A 22719-nucleotide genomic window follows, 5' to 3' on the forward strand; every position below is an offset into this window, starting at 1 on the left:
GAACAACACAACAACAACAGAAGAAAAAAGCCAAAATTGACAGAATTTTATATGAACAGTCTCAAGGGTTCAAGACCATCTTCAGAGATCTTGAAATTACTTTGTCCTCTGTGCATAATATAATCAAGAAGTTTATAACCCATGGAACTGTGGAAAAGAGAAAAAGTGACAAAAGAATGCAACGCAGGATAGTTGGAATGGTGGATAAACATCCTCAGTCAACTTCCACACAAATTCAGGCTGTCCTGCAGACTCAGGGTGCAAAAGTGTCAGCTGGGACCATACGTGGTCATCTAAATGAGATGAAGCGCTATGGCAGGAGACCGAGGAGAACCCCACTGCTGACGAAAAGACATAAAAAAGCCAGACTGGAGTTTGCAAAAATGTACCTGAGTAAGCCTCAGTCCTTCTGGGAGAACATTCTGTGCACAGATGAGACTAAGGTAGAGGTTTTTGGAAAAGCACGTCATTCTACTGTTTACAGAAAACAGAATGAGGCCTAAAAAGAAAAGAACACAGTACCTACAGTCAAACATGGTGGAGCTTCAAGGATGTTTTGGGCTTGTTTTGCTGCCTCTGGCACTGGGCGCCTTGACTGTGTGCAAGGAATCATGAAATCTGGAGACTATCAAAAGATTTTGGGCTGCAATGTAGGGCCTAGTGTCAGAAAGCTGGGTCTGCGTCAGAGGTCATGGGTGATCCAGCAGGACAGTGACCCCAAACATACCTCAAAAAGCACCAAGAAATGGTTGGAGAAAAAGCTGGAGAGTTCTGAAGTGGCCAGCAATGAGTCCAGATCTAAATCCCATTGAACACCTATGGAGAGATCTCAAAACTGCTGTTGCAAGAAGGCATCCTTCAAATATGAGAGACCTCGAGCAGATTGCAAAAGAAGAGTGGTCCAAAAATCCAGCTGAGAGGTGTAAGAAGCTTGTTGATGGTTATAGGAAGTGATTGGTTTCACTTATTTTTTTTCCCAAGGGTGTGCAACCAAATATTAAGTTGAGGGTGCCAATAGTTTTGTGTGGCCCATTTTTTGAGTTTTGTGTAAAATTATGTCAGTTTTAGCTTTTTTCTTCTGTTTTTTTTTTTTTTTTTGTGTGTGTGTGTGTGTTGTTCCAATGCACATAAAGGAAATAAACATGTATATACCAAAAAGATTTGTAATTGATACAATTTCTGGGAGAAATGGTGTATTTTCTGGAAAAAAATCCAGGGTGCCAATACTTTCGTCCATGACTGTAAATAACCAAGTTTTCCTGTGTACATGTTAACACCGTATCCTAAACATGATCAAAACTGGGATAAGGCTCATAACTGGAATTTACAAATCAACATAAATATGCTTGATTTTTACTGTATTTCTGGATTTTTCTCTGTGTGACCTCACTCTTCAATGTTTGTTATAATTCAAATCTTGTTCTGACTACAGGAATAAACATACTCAACACAAAGAGGACCAGTGTCAATCTGACATGCCCTCCTGATGTTGGAGGTTCAGATGAGCCTAAATGGAGCACAGATGCTGGAGAAATACGAACACAAAGAAGGATTCAGACTTTGAACAAGACATTGGTTATAAAAAAGCTGCAGCGTTCTGACTCAGGTCTTTACTACTGTGATGGAAAACCAGCCGTGTACCTGAACGTGATCAGAGAGGATCAGTCTGACAGAGGTGAGAGATGATCAGTCTTTAATTTTCACAATAAGAGTGAAGCATCCTTTAAACATTAGAGACATAAAGGTATCACACAGGAATATCTTTGGTTGCATTTTCAGGAACCAAAATGTTTTTAAAAAAACAGCAAAAACGTAACAGACAGTTCTTGTTTGGAGCTGAAATCGTCACGTTAACACGGCCTTACTCTGAGCTAGGAAAGGTGTTTAAATGTCCAACTAGTCCTTTAATATTCTTACAAAAATCAGACTGATACAGGGCTCAACAGCAGATAATTGTGTCAGTAATTTTGACTAAGATGCTGAAGTTGATCCAATATTTCTGTCCTCACCAATGAGCTCATTGAAGTTGAGAGAAAACTTCTGAACAGTGACATAAAACAGCTTCATCGTCTCTTCAGAAACAAATTCTCTGTGGTAGAGTTCACTTCAGTTTCCTGTGTTATTTTTGTTTTCTGCTGCAGATAACCAGGCTAAAACCATGACACCAACAACGACAAGACGAGCAGGAGCAAGACTGACTACTGCAACAACTCTGTTAACAACACCGACGAGGGATTCGACTACAACACAGCAACAAAAACCCAAGCAGACACCTAGACATGAACAGAACAGTAGGTAGACAGTGACCTAAATACTGACATTTCATAATAAAGATGTGATCAGGTTAGGGATGCATGATAATTATCAGTACTGATAAATTATCGGCTGATATTGCATATATTTTACATATTTTAATAATCCCGATAATAAAATATTGACAGATAAAATCCACTGATAATAAAGGCGTTTGTTTTCTTTCTCACGAGACTACAAAATTCCCAAACAATAGGTGGCGCCGCAGCACGAGACCCGCTGTTAACCACCAAATAAGAAGAAAGATGCAGCCTCAGCCGTACTGGCGGAGTTTTTCAGTATATACAGGGAGGATAACATGACAGTGTTTGCAAAATTTGCCCTGCAAAGCTCCCGAAGAGTGGAAAACAGTCCTTGAATTCTCCACTCTCACACAACGGATCTTATAAGTCACTAAAACGCCATCATCCTTACGACATTAAAACGAAGTGGCAGTAGCCGCTAGCGTTAGCTGCGGGCATTAGGACCAAGCCAAAGGTTAAGACAAGGCAGAGTGCTGATGAACTGCAGAAAGTTCGTCAGAGCCCAAAGGCAACGCTGATGATGACAAAATCAGTCTGACAGTCTCCTGATCCATCGCTACTTTCATAGACGTATCCCTGCCTACTCTGTTTGACGTGGTTTCATTCAGTCTGATCGACGTTAGGAACAGAAGTTTACCCACAGACCACGGTGGACTTTACATCCTTAACCTATCTCTGATATGACTCATGTCAGTGCATATTTTTAATCTTTATGTAAGACATCAGCTCTGTTTCTGACTTATGCAGCAAGAACAAATAAGAGACCCCCAAACATCTCCATTTGTTAAGCATGACAGCCTGTTATCATTTGGTTTTATGTCTTAGCTGAATTCTTTAGTTTATAGAAATGTCAGATTTGAACACTTGTCAAGATACATTAATTTATTTCAAGGGAAAAGGGGAAAAGGTATGTCAGTTGTTTGTGTATGTTGTACTTTGGTACACAAATCTTTAAAAAAATAACAGCTGTAAAGTCAGAATTGTTTTTTGATATAAACACAAGCGATGCCAGTTAGAATTAGTTATAAATATCTTTGCTCACTACATATTAACCCCGTCTTACCCCTAGATGTGCATAAAAACATCAAATAAACTTATTTTTTGAAATCAACAATTGAAAAAAAATTATCGGTTCTCATCGGTTATCGGCCGTCAGGAGTAGGACATTATCGGTTATCGGTATCAGTTAAAAAAAAAACACTTATCGTGCATCACTAGATCATATATACTAGTACAGACAGAAACTCAGATGCACGGAGAGAATCACGTGTGAAGTTACTAAGGTTCAGTCTTGCATGTAAAGTCATGCACATGTGTATGGTTTTACTCAAACAAACAGTTTCTAGAAACCTCACCACAGACATGAAAATAGTGTTAAGGTTAAAGCTATTAGAGGTCATGCATCTCTCTGCTGTAACAATGCTTCTCACCCATCTGTGGAGCTGTATGGTTTAGCTTCCCTGCTGGTGTGACCAGTGAGTGCTTCTTAAAGGGACAGCGCTCAATGAAATCTCTGGAGGGTAATGCCATTACTTCAAAAATACTAAAATATCTAACATGATGTCACACACACGTGTGGTTATAGTTATGAGAAAACGGACACTACAGACCTCACTGATATGAGTTTGTCAGTGGCACAAAAAAAGCTTGTGGTCTTTAGAGTAGATTGGCCAGACATGATGAATGCATCAGAGGATTTTCATTTCTCTATTTTCATTCACTACTTTTTCCCATGATTCCTCATTGATTCTCTATTCTCTATCTCATTACCTCAGGATAACTACTCCTGTAATCAGAGCATCTGTAACAGTCATGTTGAAGGAGGCTGATTTCATGTTCTTTGACATTCAGACATGTGTCAGTGTGAGTTAAAGAAGGTTGGGAACCATCCTTTAGCATACTAACATCATAAAACAATGAAAGCATCAAATTAAATCCAGTTTCAATTGAATACAGCTGTTAAACAACACGTATGGAGCAGACTTGTCATATTTTCTATGACAGTTATTCTTGAACCTTTGAGTGAAGACATTGTTGGACTGTTGTCTGATGTTATGAGGAGTCTGGTTTTAAATGCACGGTGAAAAGTGATGTTTTTGTTGTTTATTTAACATTTAGAGATTGAAATTTTTTGTCACAGACGCAGAAACAGCTCATTCTGAGCAGGGCTGAAACTGATAGATTTTTCGTCATGCAAAAATCCAATACTGAAGTGTTTTTTCAGCAACAAACTCCACAGGCGTGTTTTGGAGACCTCTGAGACCGATAAAAACTTGTCTTAATGGGGTAAAATATATGACCATTAAAGTTTCTCTGGCATCTTCATGTTTGTGCTCTTCATGGCTTAGCTTTGGATTCTGATCTGACTTGCCATGAGCTTTACATTTTAAAACATTTCTATTTTAACTCAATAAAAGTGATTGTTTCTTTGATAAGAGTGGTTATTATTCCAGTGAAATCTGAAATATGGTTACCACAGATGACCTTTATAGTGGACAGTGATTTGGCAGACCTCAGAAAGCTTGGCCATGTGTGCCTGACACTTATGTCTCAGGCACGGAGAATCTTGAGAATTTTTAGTAAAAAAAAAAACAAACAAACCCAGAATGCTTTGTGAGTAGCTCACAGCTTTAACCAGGAAGTCCACCTTTAACAGCTTTTCTCCCTCATTATAAGAACTTCATCCATAGAACCAAACCAGTGGTGTACTGTTTAGTAAACGGTGAAGTTTTTGTTGAACAACTCAGAACAGGAAGTAGACAGTGAAGAAAGGTGAAGCTCAGCAGTGTCTCCACAACTTTGTTTGTTAATGTTTTGGTTTAGAGCCCCCTGGTGGTACTGTGTATTTAAATTTGAGACGTTTGTTTTATATTCCAGCAGCTCCCCCAGAGTTGGTGTATGGAATAGCTGCCGGCTCTCTCCTCCTCATCATCATCATCACCATCGTAACAATCGTCGCCTGTTTGAAAAGACGCAGATCCAAAAAACGAGGTGATAAACTAAACCAGGAAACATTTCTACAACCCAGTTTCCAAAAAAGTTGGGACGCTGTGTAAATTTTAAATAAAAACAGACTCTCATAAAACCATATATTATTCACATCAGAACATAAACAACACATCAGATGTTCAAACTGAGACATTTTACCACTGAATGAAAAATCTTAGCTCACTCTGAATTTCATGGCAGCAACACATATCAACTTTTTTGGAGTTGGGGTCGTTTTTTAATCCAAAGGAAGATGATAGATTTGTATTAATGTTTGTAATTGTTGGAATGGTTCAGAGTGCCAACACTTGTGATGTTTAATTTATTCTTTATTTTTTGCAGTAAAAGAAGAAGAAGCAGCTCCGGTCTATGATGAAATTCAGGACGGATTAGTACTTCAGGCAAAACATGGTGAGAAAAAAAGACCAACTTCCTCTTTCTATATTATCGACACCGGTGTGAGGTTAAATTTCCCACTGTGTCATTTTTAATCGTAAACGTCATCATTCTGATGAAAACCACAACACCTACTGAAAATAGATGGACAACATCAACACACCTACTCATGCAAGATTAAAGAAAAAAAACACTTCCCTGTCACTTTTCAGTCTTATTTGGTACAAAAACCCTCATTATATTCTGATTTAATCTGATTTTAATAACTGGAACAAAAACTTGTATCTGAGGATAGATTTAAATATTCATGTAAAATCATGGAAAGGCCTTCACAGCTGTCCTACATTCAGGGTTGGTGGTGACTGCTCAGTTGTGTCTACAGCCTAATCCACACATAGGTGGTCATGTTTGGAGCTTTTCCTTCTGTCATCCTGCAGATCCATCTTGCAAAGCTCTAATCTGAAACTGTTGCTCCTGGTCTGAGACTGGACCGAGGTAGGAGCCACAGGTGGTGTTTAGTTGGACTGGGAGACGATAGCAAGGGCTGCCACCGGTGTAGCGATGTACTCAGATGTAGCTAACTATAACGACAGTTTTAATAGAACTGGGCCACCAAATCTTAGCCATCAACAATCTACACTGTCAAAGCACCTTACTGTCGAGCTCAGGTTACTACTGGAGCTGCCCACAACTACATCATTTTGTCCCGTTGCTCTGATTGGCCCATGAATGTGACAGAACGTTCCACTAATCACCTTCAGAGATTTTTGAAAATTTCTGCCCTTCACAGACTTTATTGTGGGAGGTTTCCCAGATGAATGTGAACATTATCCACGCGATGGATAAATGAGGGAACACATGGGAGAAATGGGGGCCCATGGAGGTCATAAGTGGGGCCTAAAATAGTCAGAAAGTTTCATAGAGATGCTGCAGAAATGAGCAAAAGTTGCTTATAGTTGTAAATATGGGCAAAAAGTGGCAAAAAGGGGCTAAGGTGCCAAAATGATGTGGCAAAAATGGGGAAAAAAGGCAACAAACATGGAAAAAAATGTAAAAATCAAATACAAAAATGAGCAAAATGGGACAAACATGACAAAAATTGGTAAATGGGAAAAAAGTGGCAATTTTGGAGAAAATGGGACAAAAATAGGGGATAAAGATAAAGGGGCATAAAATGGGCTAAAGGTTCCAAAAAGATGTGGCAAAAATGGGTGAGAAAAGGCAAAAAACAAGGACAAAAATGGAAAAAAAAGAAAGGAAAAGAAGGCAAAAAGAGGCAAAATTAGCAAAAATGGGCAAAAGTGGCAAAATTGGTCAAAAAGTAGTAAATTGAGGCAATTTTAGACAAAATGACAACAAAATAGCAAAAGGAACATAAAATGGGCCAAAAATTACGAACAGCTGTTGAAACTAGCAAAGGTGGTCGATAATTTTAAATATGGGCAAAAAGCGGCAAAAATGGGTTAAAACAGCAACAAACAAAGAAAAGAATAAAATGGAAACAATGGGTGAAAACAGCAACAAACAAAGAAAAGAATAAAATGAAAAAAAATGGGTGAAAACAGCAACAAACAAAGAAAAGAATAAAATGGAAAAAATGGGTGAAAACAGCAACAATCAAAGAAAGAAATGAAAAAAAATTAAACACTAAAATGGCAACAATTGGTAAAATGGGAAAAATTTGGCAAATTTGGACAAAAAGGGACAAAAAATGGGGGAAACAAGAAATAGGGGCATAAAACTGGCTCAAAAAGATGTTGCAAAACTGAGCAAAGTAGCCAATAATTGCAAATATGGGCAAAAAGTGTCAAAAATGAGAAAAATTAGTAAGTTGGGGCAAATTTGAACTAAAATGAGGGAAAAAAAGGACAATTGTCATAAAATGAGCTAAAAAAAATTCCAAAAAATGAAATGAGCAAAAGTGGCCAAAAATTACAAATATAGGCAAAACATGGAAACATGCGCGAAAAACGGCGAAAATGGGATGAGTGGAAAAAAAATGTTCCAAAAAAGTGACAAAATGGGCAAAAAGCAGCAAAAATGGGTCAAAAGATGCAAAACAGAGTGTCAGTAACTGACAGAGGAATGTTGGGGTTTAAATAATACCAACATCAGAACCACATAATAGCATAACACTCCTATCAGCTCCATCTGTTAGCCAGAATGCTAACACCGATGCTAACGATCCAACACACACGCCAGCTAACCAATGTCAACTACACAGACACAACCACCTAGCTGATGATTTCATGTAGGTTTGGACGCTAAAATAGGGTCCAGATGGGTCCAGAACCAACAGAACCAAAACTACATAGAATAGAATAGAATAGAATAGAATAGAATAGAAAAGAAAAGAATATCCTTCATTGTCATTTCACAGTGTACAACGAAATTTGCCGTGCTTCTCTTAAAAGCAAAGAACAAGGAGGACATAAAAAGAGAAGTTATATAAATAGAGCTAAAAACAAATAAGTACAACTTAGAAGAAGTTCTTAAAAAGTCCGTGTGCATTCGATGCGGTCTACAGTATCATAAAACAGTGGCAGAAACAGAGCAGCAGCTTTCCGGGAAGGCTGTTATATAAAAGAACTAAAGCACTAACCTTGGTCTGGTCCTTGATCTGGTCCTTGGTCTGGACCTTGATTTGATCATTGGTCTGGTCCTTGGTCTGGTCCTTGATCTGGTCCTTGGTCTGGACCTTGATTTGATCATTGGTCTGGTCCTTGATCTGGACCTTGGTCCAGACTTTCAGGTGTGGAAACCCCCTCAGAGACTCCAGTCCCACCTCTGACTGTGTTCACTGCTTGTCCATATTTGTCTTTACAGACTGTTCGGCCCAAAACGACCCCACGTATTCCACCATCACTGATCTTCCTCTGATGGGAAAGACGAACGGTAATCACAGCAACATTTACCGTGAAAAATCAGACCAAATATTCAGATCTGTTTATTCCTGCTGAATAAAGAAAACATTTCCATTAAATCTCACTGTTCTCACAGACACAGGCCTTCAGGATGAGTCCCCTTACTCCTGCATCGAATACATTCCCATTAGAGGAAACAACAATGGTAACGGTTTATTTATAAAAACTTTTGACAGAGCAGAAACAAATTTAAAATTCTTTAAATACTTAAAAACAGACCAAACATCTCTTCTTCCATCCTCAGGTTTTCTGCAGACCTCTGAGAGCCATTATTTTTTACTGCAGCAGCCAAAAACCTCAGAGAACAACAACGAGCTCACCTCTGCTGTTTAAATTCTGCTGATGCTGAGATCAGATTCACTTCTGCACAAACTGGAACAAAGACCAGTTCATGTGTTTGTTTTCAAGGTGATTTTAGCTCTAAGAGGCTTCACATGAGACAGGTTCCCATGTTTGATAGCCATACTGCTGATATAAAGTCTGACGGCTGTGATCCAGGCTGTCAGTTGTATAAATGTATGAAATGTAAAATATCATCTTTAAAAAAAGCTTTCAGACATTTCCAGACTCACATTCATGTCTAGTACATTCCCAGTAGCTAGAATTCCTGGTACTCTTCCTTTGTGTTTTTAAGCTTTTTAACCATTTATTTGGTTTACTGTATTATTTATTTGATTCCTCTGACCACAGAACAGTTTTCCATGTTACCTCAGTCCATCATAAATGAGCTTTGGCCCAGAGAAGACGGGGGTGTTTCTGGATTCTGCTCACATATGACCTCTTTTTGCATAATAGAGCCTGTTTTTAATGCCATGGCCCCCTAATTAAAATCCAGCTGTTTTCCATCAGTACCACTTACTTTCCAGCCTTTTTTTGACCCCGTCCCTACTTTTTTGAGCTGTGTTCCTGCAGTAGAATTCACAGTGAGCTAATATTTTTTCATGAAATGGTTAAATGTCTCAGTTTATCGTCTGATATGATGTTTATATTCTACTGCAAATAAAATAATGGTTTGGCAATCATTGTAGTTCGCTTCATTTACATTTTACACAGCGCCCCGACTTTTTTGGAACCGTGGCTGTATTTTGTTGATTCTCTTTGAATGCATCTGACTGATTCTGATGTTAGTGTTGCCTCCACCCATCCTGATGCCTCTTCACACCTCTGCCCACCTGTCGCGCTGACATAAGTGAGAAAGCCTTTGACACGCAGCTCTGTTTCCGTCTCAGTTCCTCTACGTGTCTCTGACTCAGAACACACTGGCATGTTTAAGCTTCTTCTCTGGTAGGATCTACACTTATGCTGTTATCCTGTGAGTTTTAAGACTAATGTGTCATTCAGAGCTGCTTAGACGGTGAGAGTTATCAGAGATCCATCTTTATCTGCTCTCCTGGGTTAAATCCTCTGGACTAAAAGCTGCATGTTCACTTCATCAGTGGGTAAAACTAGCTCTCCTGTCCCGTCAGTCACCGTGACAGACCCACACTTCCTCTGTGAACGGTCTGGTTGTTGAAGCAGATCTTTAACCTTCAGCACAGCCACGCGTTGGTTCACAGGAACTGGATTTACTAAAGCTGTCAAAGAATCAACCACATTAAGTGTCTCTAAAGTTAGTTCTTTCTCTCCCCTCTATCTGTTTTTAGGCTTCAGAGTCTAGAACTAGTTTCCTTCTCCTCATTTAGAATGAGGAGAATCATGTTCATCCGTTTGGTTTCACCAAACCAGAGCGCTGAGCTTCTCCACTTCATGAATTCAATCAGAGAAGTTTTTAAAATGTTAATGTTTACCATCCAGCGTCTGAATGACTGCAGACATGTCAGCCTTTGAGTTCAAATGTTCATTTAAACATGTATCTGGAGTTTTACTGTGTTTATTCTAATTCCTGAAGGGGGACAACTATTGAAATCAAGGACACCAATAAGAGGGGATAAAGAGGAGGGCTTTCTGCCAAACTGGCCAAACTGGGGGTCATGGAGGTGTAAAAAGTCATGGTCCACTACAAAGCAGTGCTAGCCTTTAGGTGTTTTTTACACTAATAATAACCTATTCTGTGTGTCCTAATATTTTGCCTTCTTCAAAATAAAAACCACCTTTTCTTAGAACAGAATTAAAATGGGTTGAAAGTGGCAAAAGGGGGGGGGGGGTTACAAGTGTCAAATACGAAATTAAGGATGCAACAATGGGCAAAAGAGGAGTGAAATGTCATTAGGATCTGCAAAAATAAGCATGGAAAGTGTTAGAAATAGGGGTTGATATTGGCAAAAAAATAGGTTAATGGGCAAAAAATCAGGTGGAATAAATGGGCAGTAAAAAGTGTTGAAAAGTTTTTTTTTAAGTAAAATGGGCTATAGGGGTCAAAAAAGGAATAAAAAGTGATGAAAATGTGTTCAAAGGGCAAAAAACTGACAAAAAAAGTGATGAAAGTGTGTTAAAAGGGGCAAAAATGGTCATAAAAAGTGATGAAAAGAGGTTTAAGGGGCAAAAAAATGCCAAAAATTTATGGAAATGGGTTATAAGGGGCAAAAATTGACAACAAAAGTGATGAAAATGGGTTATAAGGCACAAAATTGTACATAAAAAGTAATGAAAGTGGGTTCAAAGGGTTGAAGAGGCAAAAACAAACAGAAAAAGTGGTGTAAGTGAAAAAATGGCTTGAGTGTGTTAAACTGGGCAGAGAAGGTGGTGAAAATGGGGTTAATAGTGGGAAAATGCGGCAATAAATCAGCAGAAACTGGCAGATATAAATGAGAAACCAGTGGTGAAAATGGGTTTGAAAAGGCAAAAATGGGTATAGGACGTAGTGAATGTGGTTCAAACTGGCAAAATGGGCAATGAAAAATGAAAAAGTGATGAAAAGGCATAAAATGGCATAATGGATGGGAAATGTGATTAAAAAGGGTTAAAATATGTCTAGGGTTTATTAGTTTATTACTGGTTTATTTTTACTTTTTAAAAATGTTTTTCATTTATTTTAGGAGAAAGGGTTAGGGTATTTTTAATGCTGTAGGAAGAGCATTTTTGAAGAATGCCTCCGATAAGACATGATATTGTGTTTTTCTTTAATGTGTTCTGACCCTCATGACTGAATATCTGTCCTTCATAAACTCTTAACACTTCATAAACTCTTATAAATGACATTTTTATTACAGTCATGGTTTGTGTAATGTCAGATAAATGAAGGGTAACTGTATTTTACATGGTTTTAGTTCAGTATTCTTCCCTTCTTTTATTCCTGAGTTCATCAGTCTATCTCTGAACACAAACTTCCTTTTTTTCCAGGACGATGACGCTCCACTCTTTCCAAACCTCCTAGAAAAAGGAAGAGGAAGATCTGGGACAAAGACGTGGGAAAGAGCCTCACTCCTTAGAGCAGCTTGGCAGTTTGATATTTTCCTGTGAAGATGATCCGGTTCACGGTTCTCTGTCACGTTTGGATCCTTCACACGGCTCTGATCGGCTCTGAGAACAGCACAGGTACCGACCCTCTCCTCTGTTAGTCATGTTTGGTTTAAAGATGAGATCTTTCTGCACTGATCCAGCGTTTATAGATCAGTCACATGTCAGCTGAATGAAGATGTTTCAGAACTTTTAATACTTAATACTTTTAAAACTGTGCTGTTGATCAGAAAATAAGGATGTAGTGATATTAAAAAGAAAAATCAGTATTTGATTCTCTCTCTAAAGCATTAAAAGCCTTTAAATTAACAGAACTACCATGTTTCTGACAGTAGTGGAGTCAATGTTTCCTCCAGGGTTATCTGAGAGCTCGTCAGCCAGCGTATTTCCACGAGAGAAAAGAGGAAAAGCTGATAAATAAAACAGGAAGTGGCTAAAAACTCCCCTTGAGGAGAACATGAGTGACGAATGTCTAAAACAGTTTAGTTTCTTATATCATAGAATCTTCTGGAAAATGAGAATTAAAGATGTCTTTGACTGGTCACAGTTAATAAACTGAATTATCCTGGGGTCTTTTTTTGTGATATTTCAGCCTAAAATGAGCCGTTAATGAACACATTTACTGTTAATATTCACAAACGTAACCTGCTGAATCATGCTAGTGGACACGATGTCTTGTGTGTTGTGATGCATGAAGGTCAAATCCATGTAGGTCAGTGGGAGGAGCACCTAACCCAGTCTCTCAGAATTTCAGGTGGGCATCAGCACAAATATGGTGGCCAGTCTACGTCATCGGGGGCTGCTGGCGGTCTTCAGTGAGATGTTAGTCCATGATGAAAGTATTTCACCATCTCCTCCCTCCAGCAGTGGTCCAGTACTCCGTCCCGGAGGATCACCACATCTGCCTGCTCTGTCCTGGTTCTGACGGCCTCGATGTGGTTTGGACTCACGATGACAGAAAGGTCCCGGTGAGCCGGCGGGGACGCTACGAGACCAACGACGACCCCGAACGTTACCTCCTGCTGTCTGACGGCAGCCTGCTCCTCCTGATGCTCGACCACTCAGACGGCGGCGACTATCGCTGCAACGGCAGGCTGGTGGCTGAGCTGCAGGTGCTCACAGGTACACTGGAGGTGGAGCTATGACAGAAGTGCATGATGGGAATTAAGATATTTAGAAACACATTTAAACTTTCTGAGGGCATTTTGCCCTGAGAGGAAACTGTGAAAAGACACATGAAATTGGAGAAAAATGGCAAAAAGAGGTTTAAATAGTTTTTAAAAATTAAATAAATTGGCTGAGAGTGGCAAAAAGAGGTTTAAATAGTTTTTAAAAATTAAATAAATTGGCTGAGAGTGGCGAAAAGAGGTTTAAATAGTTTTTAAAAATTAAATTAATTGGCTTAATTTGCAAAAAGTGGCAAAAAATAGGTTTAAATAGCTGTAAGAAATTAAATAAATTGGGGAAGAGTGGAAAAAAGTGGCAAAAAAAAATAGGTTTAAATAGTTTTTTAAAATTAACTAAATTGGCTTAGAGTGGTAAATGTGGCAAAATAGGTTTCAATAGTTATTGAAAATTAAATAAATTGGGGCACGCCAGTAGTCGAGCAGTTAAGGCGTGCACCATGAATCCGGCCCATGGCACTATTTCCTGCATGTCTCTCCCTGCTCTCTTCCTTGTTTCTGACTTTATCCACTGTCCTCTCTCTAATAAAGGCATGAAAAAGCCAAAAAAGTAAATCTTAGAAAAATAAATAAATAAAAATAATTAATTAATTAATTTTAAAAAATGGGGAAGAGTGGAAAAAAGTGGCAAACATGGGGTAAGGTGGAAAAAAAAGATGCAAAAATGTGTGAAGAGTGGCAAAAATGGGTAAAAGTTGCAAAAATAGGCATAAATGGGGAAAATGGGCAGAAAGTAAAAAAAATGAGGAAAAGGTGTCACCAAATTGCAAAAATAAAACTGTCAAAAATTGGGCAGTTATTTGCAAAAATAGTCGAAAGCAGCATAAAATTCTTAAATGCAAAATAATACAAAATTATTAATTGACAACAGTGGCAAAATATGGCTACGAAGTGACAAAAAGATGTCACGGTAATTGGCAAAAGTAGTTAAAAAGTGGCAGAAATGAGTGAAAGAGGGAAAAATGCAATAAAGTGACACAAATTTAAGAAAAATATGGGCAAAAATGGGTGAAAAGCAGCACAAATTGGAGAAAATAAACAGAAAGTGGCAATAAAATGCAAAAATGGGCAAAAAATGTGTAAAAATGGGCTAGAAGAGGCAAAAGGAAAAAATGGGCAGAAAACAATGCCAAAATGGGTGAAAATAGGCAAAGAGGGCAGAATGTTGCAAAATGGGCATGATATGGCAAAAATAGTTAAAAGTGACAAAAAGGGAAAACATGACAAACATGGGGTAAGGTGCAAAAGTGGTTAGAAACTGGCAGAAATGGGTGAAAGAGGGAAAAATGCAAAAAAAAAAAGTGGCAAAAATGTAAGAAAAAAAAATGGCAAAAAAATGCAAAAATGGGTGAAAAGCAGCAAAAATAAACAAAAAGTGCCATAACTGGCAAAAAAAAAAAATGCATAAGCAAGAGGAAGAATGCATAAAGTTGTTTCAAAAAATGTTGCAGAAATGAGGAATAATGAAAAGTTGGCTAAATGAATGTGCAAATATGGGTGTGGAAGTGCTTCAAAAAGAGGCATAAATGGGCAAATAGGAAGAAAAATGTGCAAATATAGAGTTTTTCTCCTGCAGCACTGGGGCTGTTTCTCTCACTGATGGCTGCTGGGACAGAGATATTCCTCTGCCGCCGGTTTTACAGGCTGGTGCTTTAGACCCACGCCCAGAGGAGCTGAACTTCCCCATAGAGAGGCTGGGAGTCTTCTTTAGCAGAAGGAGAGGTTGTAGTATCGTTAGATTTTCATCGTTAGATTTGCCAGCGTAGCGAGCCGCAGAAACCACAGGCCATCTAGAGGGAAGTGAACCTGTGGTTGTGAAACAGCCCTACATAATCATAGTCTCTGATATTGTTCCTGAATAAGAAGAGGATGTTAAATACTGAACCTTTATTAAAGGAGGGATGGATTTAAAAGCCTCAAAGTTCCCACGGTCAGTCACAAACACTCCTGGATAAACGTGCATCACACTGGTTTCTGCTGACTACAGAGGAGTCCACCCAGCTACTGAGGAGGGTTTCATTATTGAAGACTCCATCAGTGACCCTCCTCCTTCTTCCACATCCTCCCTGCACAGATACACTGGTTTTAAAGCTTGTGTCTTTTAATAAAGCATGTTACAATCAGAGCAGTAACGTTATCCAGGTGTGAGAGTTTACACTGTTGAATCTGGTCTAAATGATCAATGATTGACTGGGAAAATACTGTAGTTTCACATTTAGTTTAAAGCATCTGAGACCAACATGGTCTTACACGACAAGAAGAGATGGAAAGGCCAAAACGGGAACAAAGAGGCAAAAAGTGGCAAAAAACAATGCAAAAATGGTCTAAAAAAAGCAAAAATGAGCTTAAGTAGTTTTAAAAAATTAAATAAATTGGCTGAGAGTGTCAAAAACAGGTAAAAATTGTTTTTAAGAATTAAATAAATTGGCTGAGAGTGGCAAAAAGAGGTTTAAATAGTTTTTAAAAATTAAATAAATTGGCTGAGAGTGGCAAAAAGAGGTTTAAATAGTTTTTAAAAATTAAATAAATTGGCTGAGAGTGGCGAAAAGAGGTTTAAATAGTTTTTAAAAATTAAATTAATTGGCTTAATTTGCAAAAAGTGGCAAAAAATAGGTTTAAATAGCTGTAAGAAATTAAATAAATTGGGGAAGAGTGGAAAAAAGTGGCAAAAAAAAATAGGTTTAAATAGTTTTTTAAAATTAACTAAATTGGCTTAGAGTGGTAAATGTGGCAAAATAGGTTTCAATAGTTATTGAAAATTAAATAAATTGGGGCACGCCAGTAGTCGAGCAGTTAAGGCGTGCACCATGAATCCGGCCCATGGCACTATTTCCTGCATGTCTCTCCCTGCTCTCTTCCTTGTTTCTGACTTTATCCACTGTCCTCTCTCTAATAAAGGCATGAAAAAGCCAAAAAAGTAAATCTTAGAAAAATAAATAAATAAAAATAATTAATTAATTAATTTTAAAAAATGGGGAAGAGTGGAAAAAAGTGGCAAACATGGGGTAAGGTGGAAAAAAAAGATGCAAAAATGTGTGAAGAGTGGCAAAAATGGGTAAAAGTTGCAAAAATAGGCATAAATGGGGAAAATGGGCAGAAAGTAAAAAAAATGAGGAAAAGGTGTCACCAAATTGCAAAAATAAAACTGTCAAAAATTGGGCAGTTATTTGCAAAAATAGTCGAAAGCAGCATAAAATTCTTAAATGCAAAATAATACAAAATTATTAATTGACAACAGTGGCAAAATATGGCTACGAAGTGACAAAAAGATGTCACGGTAATTGGCAAAAGTAGTTAAAAAGTGGCAGAAATGAGTGAAAGAGGGAAAAATGCAATAAAGTGACACAAATTTAAGAAAAATATGGGCAAAAATGGGTGAAAAGCAGCACAAATTGGAGAAAATAAACAGAAAGTGGCAATAAAATGCAAAAATGGGCAAAAAATGTGTAAAAATGGGCTAGAAGAGGCAAAAGGAAAAAATGGGCAGAAAACAATGCCAAAATGGGTGAAAATAGGCAAAGAGGGCAGAATGTTGCAAAATGGGCATGATATGGCAAAAATAGTTAAAAGTGACAAAAAGGGAAAACATGACAAACATGGGGTAAGGTGCAAAAGTGGTTAGAAACTGGCAGAAATGGGTGAAAGAGGGAAAAATGCAAAAAAAAAAAGTGGCAAAAATGTAAGAAAAAAAAATGGCAAAAAAATGCAAAAATGGGTGAAAAGCAGCAAAAATAAACAAAAAGTGCCATAACTGGCAAAAAAAAAAAATGCATAAGCAAGAGGAAGAATGCATAAAGTTGTTTCAAAAAATGTTGCAGAAATGAGGAATAATGAAAAGTTGGCTAAATGAATGTGCAAATATGGGTGTGGAAGTGCTTCAAAAAGAGGCATAAATGGGCAAATAGGAAGAAAAATGTGCAAATATAGAGTTTTTCTCCTGCAGCACTGGGGCTGTTTCTCTCACTGATGGCTGCTGGGACAGAGATATTCCTCTGCCGCCGGTTTTACAGGCTGGTGCTTTAGACCCACGCCCAGAGGAGCTGAACTTCCCCATGCAGAGGCTGGGAGTCTTCTTTAGCAGAAGGAGAGGTTGTAGTATCGTTAGATTTTCATCGTTAGATTTGCCAGCGTAGCGAGCCGCAGCAAAATTTGTTTTAAAATAGTTTTTAAAAATAAATAAATTGGCTTAAAGTTGGAAAATAGGTTTAAATAGTTTTTGAAAATTAGATAAATTGGGAAAAGTGGTAAAAAAAATTAAAAGGTTCAAGTAGTCTTTAAAAATGAAATTACCTGTGTGGGCGGTACGGCGGCGCAGGGGTTAGCACTGTTGCCTCACAGCAAGAAGGTCGCTGGTCCGCCTCCCGGTCAGGGCCTTTCTGTGCAGAGTTTCCATGTTCTCCCCGTGCACGCGTGGGTTCTCTCCGGATACTTCCTCCCTCCACCAAAAACATGCTCATTAGGTTAACTGGTGACTCTTAATTGCCCGTAGGTGTGAGTGTGAGCAGAATAAGCGGCATAGAAAATGGATGAAATTACCTGGGTAAGAGAGGCAAAAACAGGTTCAAATTGTTTTTGAAAATTAAATAAATTGGCTTAGGGTGGTAAAAATTGGTTTAAATAGTTTTTAAAAATTAGATAAACTGGGGAAGAGAGGAAAAAAATGGTAAAAAGTGACAAAAAATAGGTTAAATTAGTTTTTAAAAATAAATAAACTGGGTAAGAGAGGCAAAAATGGGCTTAAATAGTTTTTTAAAATTGAACAAATTGGCTTACCATGGCAAAAACAAGTTATATTGTTTGTAATAATTAAACAAATTGGCTTAGGGTGGCAAAAGTGACAAAAACAGGTCAAAAATGTTTTTAAAAATTGAGTAAATTGGCTTAGAGTGGAATAAAGTGGCAAAGAGTGGCCAAAATTGGTTTAAATAGTTTTTGAAAAAATAAATAAATTGGCTTAAAGTGGCAAAAATAGGTTTAAGTAGTTTTTAAAAATTAAACTGGGTAAGAGTGGCAAAAAAGTGGCAAACATGGGGTAAGGTGGAAAAAACCCCGATGCAAAAATATGTGAAAAGTGGCAAAAAAAAATCGGTAGAAGTTGCAAAAGGAGGCATAAACGGGAAAATGGGCAGAAAGTAAAAAATGTGAGGAAAATGTGGAAAAAATTGCAAAAATAAAAGTGGCAAGAATTGGCAGTAAGTTGCAAAAATCTGTCAAAAAATTGACAGAAGTGTCAACAATTGGTGAGAAGTGGCAAATAAATTGACAAAAGTGGCAAGACATGGCTAGGACGTTTCAAAAAGATGTAGAAATGAGCAAAAGTTGTTAAAAAAAAAAGTCGCAGAATGGGTGAAAGAGGGGAAAATGCAATAAAGTGGCAAAAAAAGTGGCAATAATAAAATAAAGTGGCAAACAGGCTAAAAAATGGCAAACACCAGCTAAAGAATGCAGAACAGTTTTGAAGTTATCCCAACAGTTATTTTTCCCCTCAGGTCGGGACTTCTCGGTGTCTGCAGGCCGGACGCTGCTGCTCCCCTGTCGCGGCTCCCACAGGCCCAAAGAGAAGTGGTTTTACCGGAGGAGGGAGGGAAGGAGGCGAGAACTGATCTTAACCTGGTATGGGAACGGTACGGTGAAATCAGAGAGGGAGGGGGACCGGCTCAGCTACGGGAACGGCGGTCTGCAGATCCACGACCTGCAGCCAGAGGACGCGGGAGAGTACCTGTGCAACGGGCACGTGCAGGCCAGAGTCACCGTGCTCACAGGTTATTGAATAAAACACTAAATATGATCAGCTGATCTGACATGTAGAGGATCAGGATCAGTGATAGGTTTGTGTCTTTTCTAGAGCATCCGGAGCCGACCATCACCCTGCAAACTAGCAAACCTGCCACACCTGAGACAAAAACAGGCCTGTCTTTTTTAAGTTTGAGAATTTTAAATCTAGCCATTGCCCTTTAACATACAAAGAACTGCAGCTTCACTTCTGTATTCACGTGTTTCTGCTGTTTTTCAGCTCACACAAAGAAGAAGGAGAAGAGCGGAGCTCAGAATGGTTGGTCAGCTTCTTCACGCCTCTGGTTTCTCGTCTGTCGGGTTTTTTGCTGACATGGCGTTCTCTCTGTTCTCTCTCAGTCCTGCTGATGGTCGCTGTGGTCGGGCTGGGGTTGATGATCCTCTTCCTGGCTGCTGTTTGTGTTTTACTGACCAGCATGAAGTGCAGAAAGGAGAACGATTATGCTAGCACAGGTAGCTGCCCCTCTGTATGGAAGGCCAAGAGGGTCATTCTTACTGTAGATACCATAGAAAGAAGATTTTTAATCAAAGAAACTGAGGTTAAATCAGTAAGAGGTAGAAACTGTATGACGTTGGTCCAGTTTAGAGTCAAATGCCCCATAAAGGAGGGTGTGGTTACAGGTCTGATGGGTTAAAACCAGGCAGAGGTTACATCTGTCTACTGTCAAATTCAGAGGTCATTAGGGCCTATTAAAAGTGTTTTTTATCGTTCTGTTTCAGAGCAGCTACATCAGATATCTCTGATGGTGCTGTTTTTGTTTCTTTCTGCAGCAGATTCACAGAGACGGGAAGTCACCGAGCTGCAGCCGTGGAACACGTCTATCTCACAACCAGGTAACATCAGCAGAGCTTTAATTTGTGTGTTTAACCCTCTGAGACCGGCGTTGTCTTATATCAGGGGTCCTCAACCTTTTCAGCTCGCGACCCCCAAAATAAAGGTGTCAGAGACCGGCGACCCCACTGTACCTGAAGGTGGCTGAACACAACCATGCACAATCAAGAATAGTCATGTGCAGACAAGGCCGCCCATTAAGGGGGGAAAAATGGGAGAGCTTTCGGTGGGGGCCAGCAAGATCATGGTCCATTGTAAAGTTAAACTGTGGTATTTTATTTCAAACCTGAATAATAACCACTCTTATCAAAGAAGCAAACTTTAATTTGTGTAGTAAGTAGCCCTCTTAAAAATGTAAATTCTTTTGTTAAAAACAGAATAAAAATATGTTAAAAATAGCTGAAATGGGTCAATAATGGCAAAAGATGGTGGGAAAGGTGGGGAAATTAGATTTTAAAGTGGCAGAAATGGGTTAGAAATGCCAAAAATTTGATAAAAGTGGCAAACAATAGCAAAAAAATGGGCTAAAGTGGGAAAAATGGCATATCAAGTGGTAGAAGGGGATTTCAAAGTGGCTGAAATGGCATTGAAGTGGCAAAAATAGGTGCAAATTTAGTGAAATGGGATGAAAACTGTTATAAACTGGCAAAAAGAGGGTTAGCTGAGGCAGAAAAAGTCAATTAAATCAAATAGTGAATTGTGACTTAAAAAGTAGTAAAAGGGGTTAATAGTGGTAATAATGTGTCACCAGAGCCAACAAAAGGCAAAGCGTGACAAGATTTGGTTTAGAAGTGGAAAACATGCAGAAAAATATTGACAAAAATGGGTTTTAATTTGCAAAAATGTGTTAAAATTAGGCAAAATTGGTGTTAAGTGGCAACAGTTTAATTAAAAAATGTGCGTAGTTTTTTAAAGGAATCTGGAGACCCCCTCTCAGTGTCTCGCGACCCCCAATGGGGTCCTGACCCGTTGAGAATCCCCGTCCTATATGACAAGAAGAGACACGTTATTCGATGTTGAATGACTTTTGAACCATAAATCATATCCACATGCTTGTTTTTCCCTCAAAACCCTACATTGTGTCATTCTGATGCCACTATCCACACCTTTGCATCTCTTATGGAACATTTTCAAGTGACCCTGGAACTTGTCTGACTTTCTAGGGTCTTTAAAGATTCAATCCACACCAGTAACTCCACCTTTTTATCAATTTTCAATCCGTTTTTCAATTGTTCCTTCAGCTAGCACGCTAGCCTGCCACCATATTGTCTGTTTGTATCCCTGACAACCAATGGCAGGCTGTTCCATCACTGAACAGCGCATGTGCACAGACTTAGTCACTGGAGAAGAGTCTGAATGACTCATAACAGAGAGAAAAAGACACAGAGAGGCCGTGACGTGCCGCTCAGACTCTCTGCACTTTAAATGACTCAAATTCCCAAAAGCACAAGGACTTTTTTTTGTAAATATGTGAATATTTTGAAGATGTTTTGTCACAGGATGATTTCTTTTTTATTCTTTCGACCCAACGAGACAGGAGAACAAATTTGTGCAAAAATATCCTCAGCCCTTAGTCATTAATGTTTACTGTGTCTAATACATACAAACCTTTGAGATTTAGTTTCCACTGTTTTTTCTTATGTAAAAGTGGCAAAAATGTTATAAATGTTTCAAACTGCATATGTCTAACTGGGCAGATTATGATGGAGAGAAAGAGACACAGAGAGGACGTGATGTGTCCCTCTGTGTCTCTGCAGACTGAGACTGATCTGAGTAATGGCCCCAAATTTTTTCTTTATAGTTGCAAAACGTTTTTTTTTTAATTCCTGTGGCATCACTGTAATTTTAACAGCTCACATACTGTTAAAGCCCATGTTGTCCTGAAGAATTGGATGTTTAGAGCTTGACTGTGCACCACAGAGTTGATTTTTTACAAGCTTTTTAAGACAAAAGTCCAGGAGAGACACAATGGTTAAAAGTGATATTACTCAAAATACACGTTGTCAGGCTTTTCTAACAAAAATATGTGCCCTAGCCTGTCCACAATCCCCCCAAGAATCAGAAGAATCCATCTCAGCCGGCTGAGAGGAGGATCAGGAGAGCCACATCTATTTCCTGAGAGGGGCGGAGTCAGACAGCTCATTAACATTTAAAGCCACAGGCATAGAAACAGCTCGTTCTGAGCAGAACTGAAACAGAGGGGTTATAGTCATGCAAAAATCCAATACTGGAGTGTTTTTCAGCAACAAACACCTCAGACATGTTTTGGGGACTTCTGAGACCAATATAAACTTGTCTTAAAGGGTAAAATATGTGACATTTAAAAGAGGGCTCAGAGGGTTAATGCCCCCTAGATTCATTTTCTTCCTAAATAACCGTCTCCTTTTTCGCTGCAGAGTTAGAGGTGGCTGATAGTCTGCCTCCACCGGAGGAGACGATCCACTACGCCTCTCTGGGCCGACAGAACTGGAAGGAGAGACCCTGCAGGACTTCACCAGATCAGAACCACCACCGCGTCATCTACTCCTCCGTCATCACCAGACCTGCAGCACGATGAGACCGAGACACACTGCTGCCCTTAAACACAGGAAACACACACCGCTGCGTACCTGAATATGCTGAAGAGGAAGAAAGTTAGAAATGACAGAATTAGAGGCTTTTTAATCGTAATTTTTATGTTCATGTTAAAAAAATCCACTTACACAAGTGTTTGTATTTCACTGTGTTTAATAATAATTCTGGTAGACATACATCATTAACAAAAACATTCACATCAGTGATGATAAAAACATCAGCTGCAGCTCTGAAGATTATCTACAGCTTGATTTATTTTGTGCAACGTGCAGTAACAGTGCTTCAGTCATGGTTTT

At 38.8% G+C, this 22719-nt stretch overlaps 1 protein-coding gene across 3 annotated transcripts; it reads left to right on the forward strand.

Annotated features, from left to right (window-relative positions):
- The first annotated feature begins 11834 nt into the window (after positions 1-11834).
- Positions 11835-22601, forward strand: LOC121523871. 3 transcript variants are annotated; one of them, XM_041808928.1, is made up of 8 exons: positions 11835-12136; positions 12908-13162; positions 18714-18986; positions 19070-19132; positions 19238-19276; positions 19357-19470; positions 19789-19851; positions 22246-22601. In XM_041808928.1, the coding sequence occupies exons 1-8, from the start codon at positions 12046-12048 to the stop codon at positions 22404-22406; spliced, it is 1059 nt and encodes a 352-aa protein (XP_041664862.1). In that variant the 5' UTR covers positions 11835-12045; the 3' UTR covers positions 22407-22601. The 3 variants fall into 3 exon arrangements, with proteins under 3 accessions (XP_041664862.1, XP_041664863.1, XP_041664864.1); XM_041808929.1 differs by having other exon boundaries at positions 11836-12118; positions 12905-13162; XM_041808930.1 differs by having other exon boundaries at positions 11836-12118.
- The last annotated feature ends 118 nt before the right edge of the window (positions 22602-22719 follow it).

The sequence above is a fragment of the Cheilinus undulatus genome, linkage group 16 (assembly GCF_018320785.1).
Source record: "Cheilinus undulatus linkage group 16, ASM1832078v1, whole genome shotgun sequence".
NCBI classification, from domain to species: Eukaryota; Metazoa; Chordata; class Actinopteri; order Labriformes; family Labridae; genus Cheilinus; species Cheilinus undulatus.

Bases quoted from the DNA above. Each gene is read 5' to 3' on its own strand.
- LOC121523871 (XM_041808928.1), top strand. From the start codon at position 12,046: ATGATCCGGTTCACGGTTCTCTGTCACGTTTGGATCCTTCACACGGCT. The intron at 13,163-18,713 runs GTACACTGGAGG...TTTTCCCCTCAG, and splicing joins TGAGCTGCAGGTGCTCACAG to GTCGGGACTTCTCGGTGTCT. The intron at 18,987-19,069 runs GTTATTGAATAA...TGTCTTTTCTAG, and splicing joins CAGAGTCACCGTGCTCACAG to AGCATCCGGAGCCGACCATC.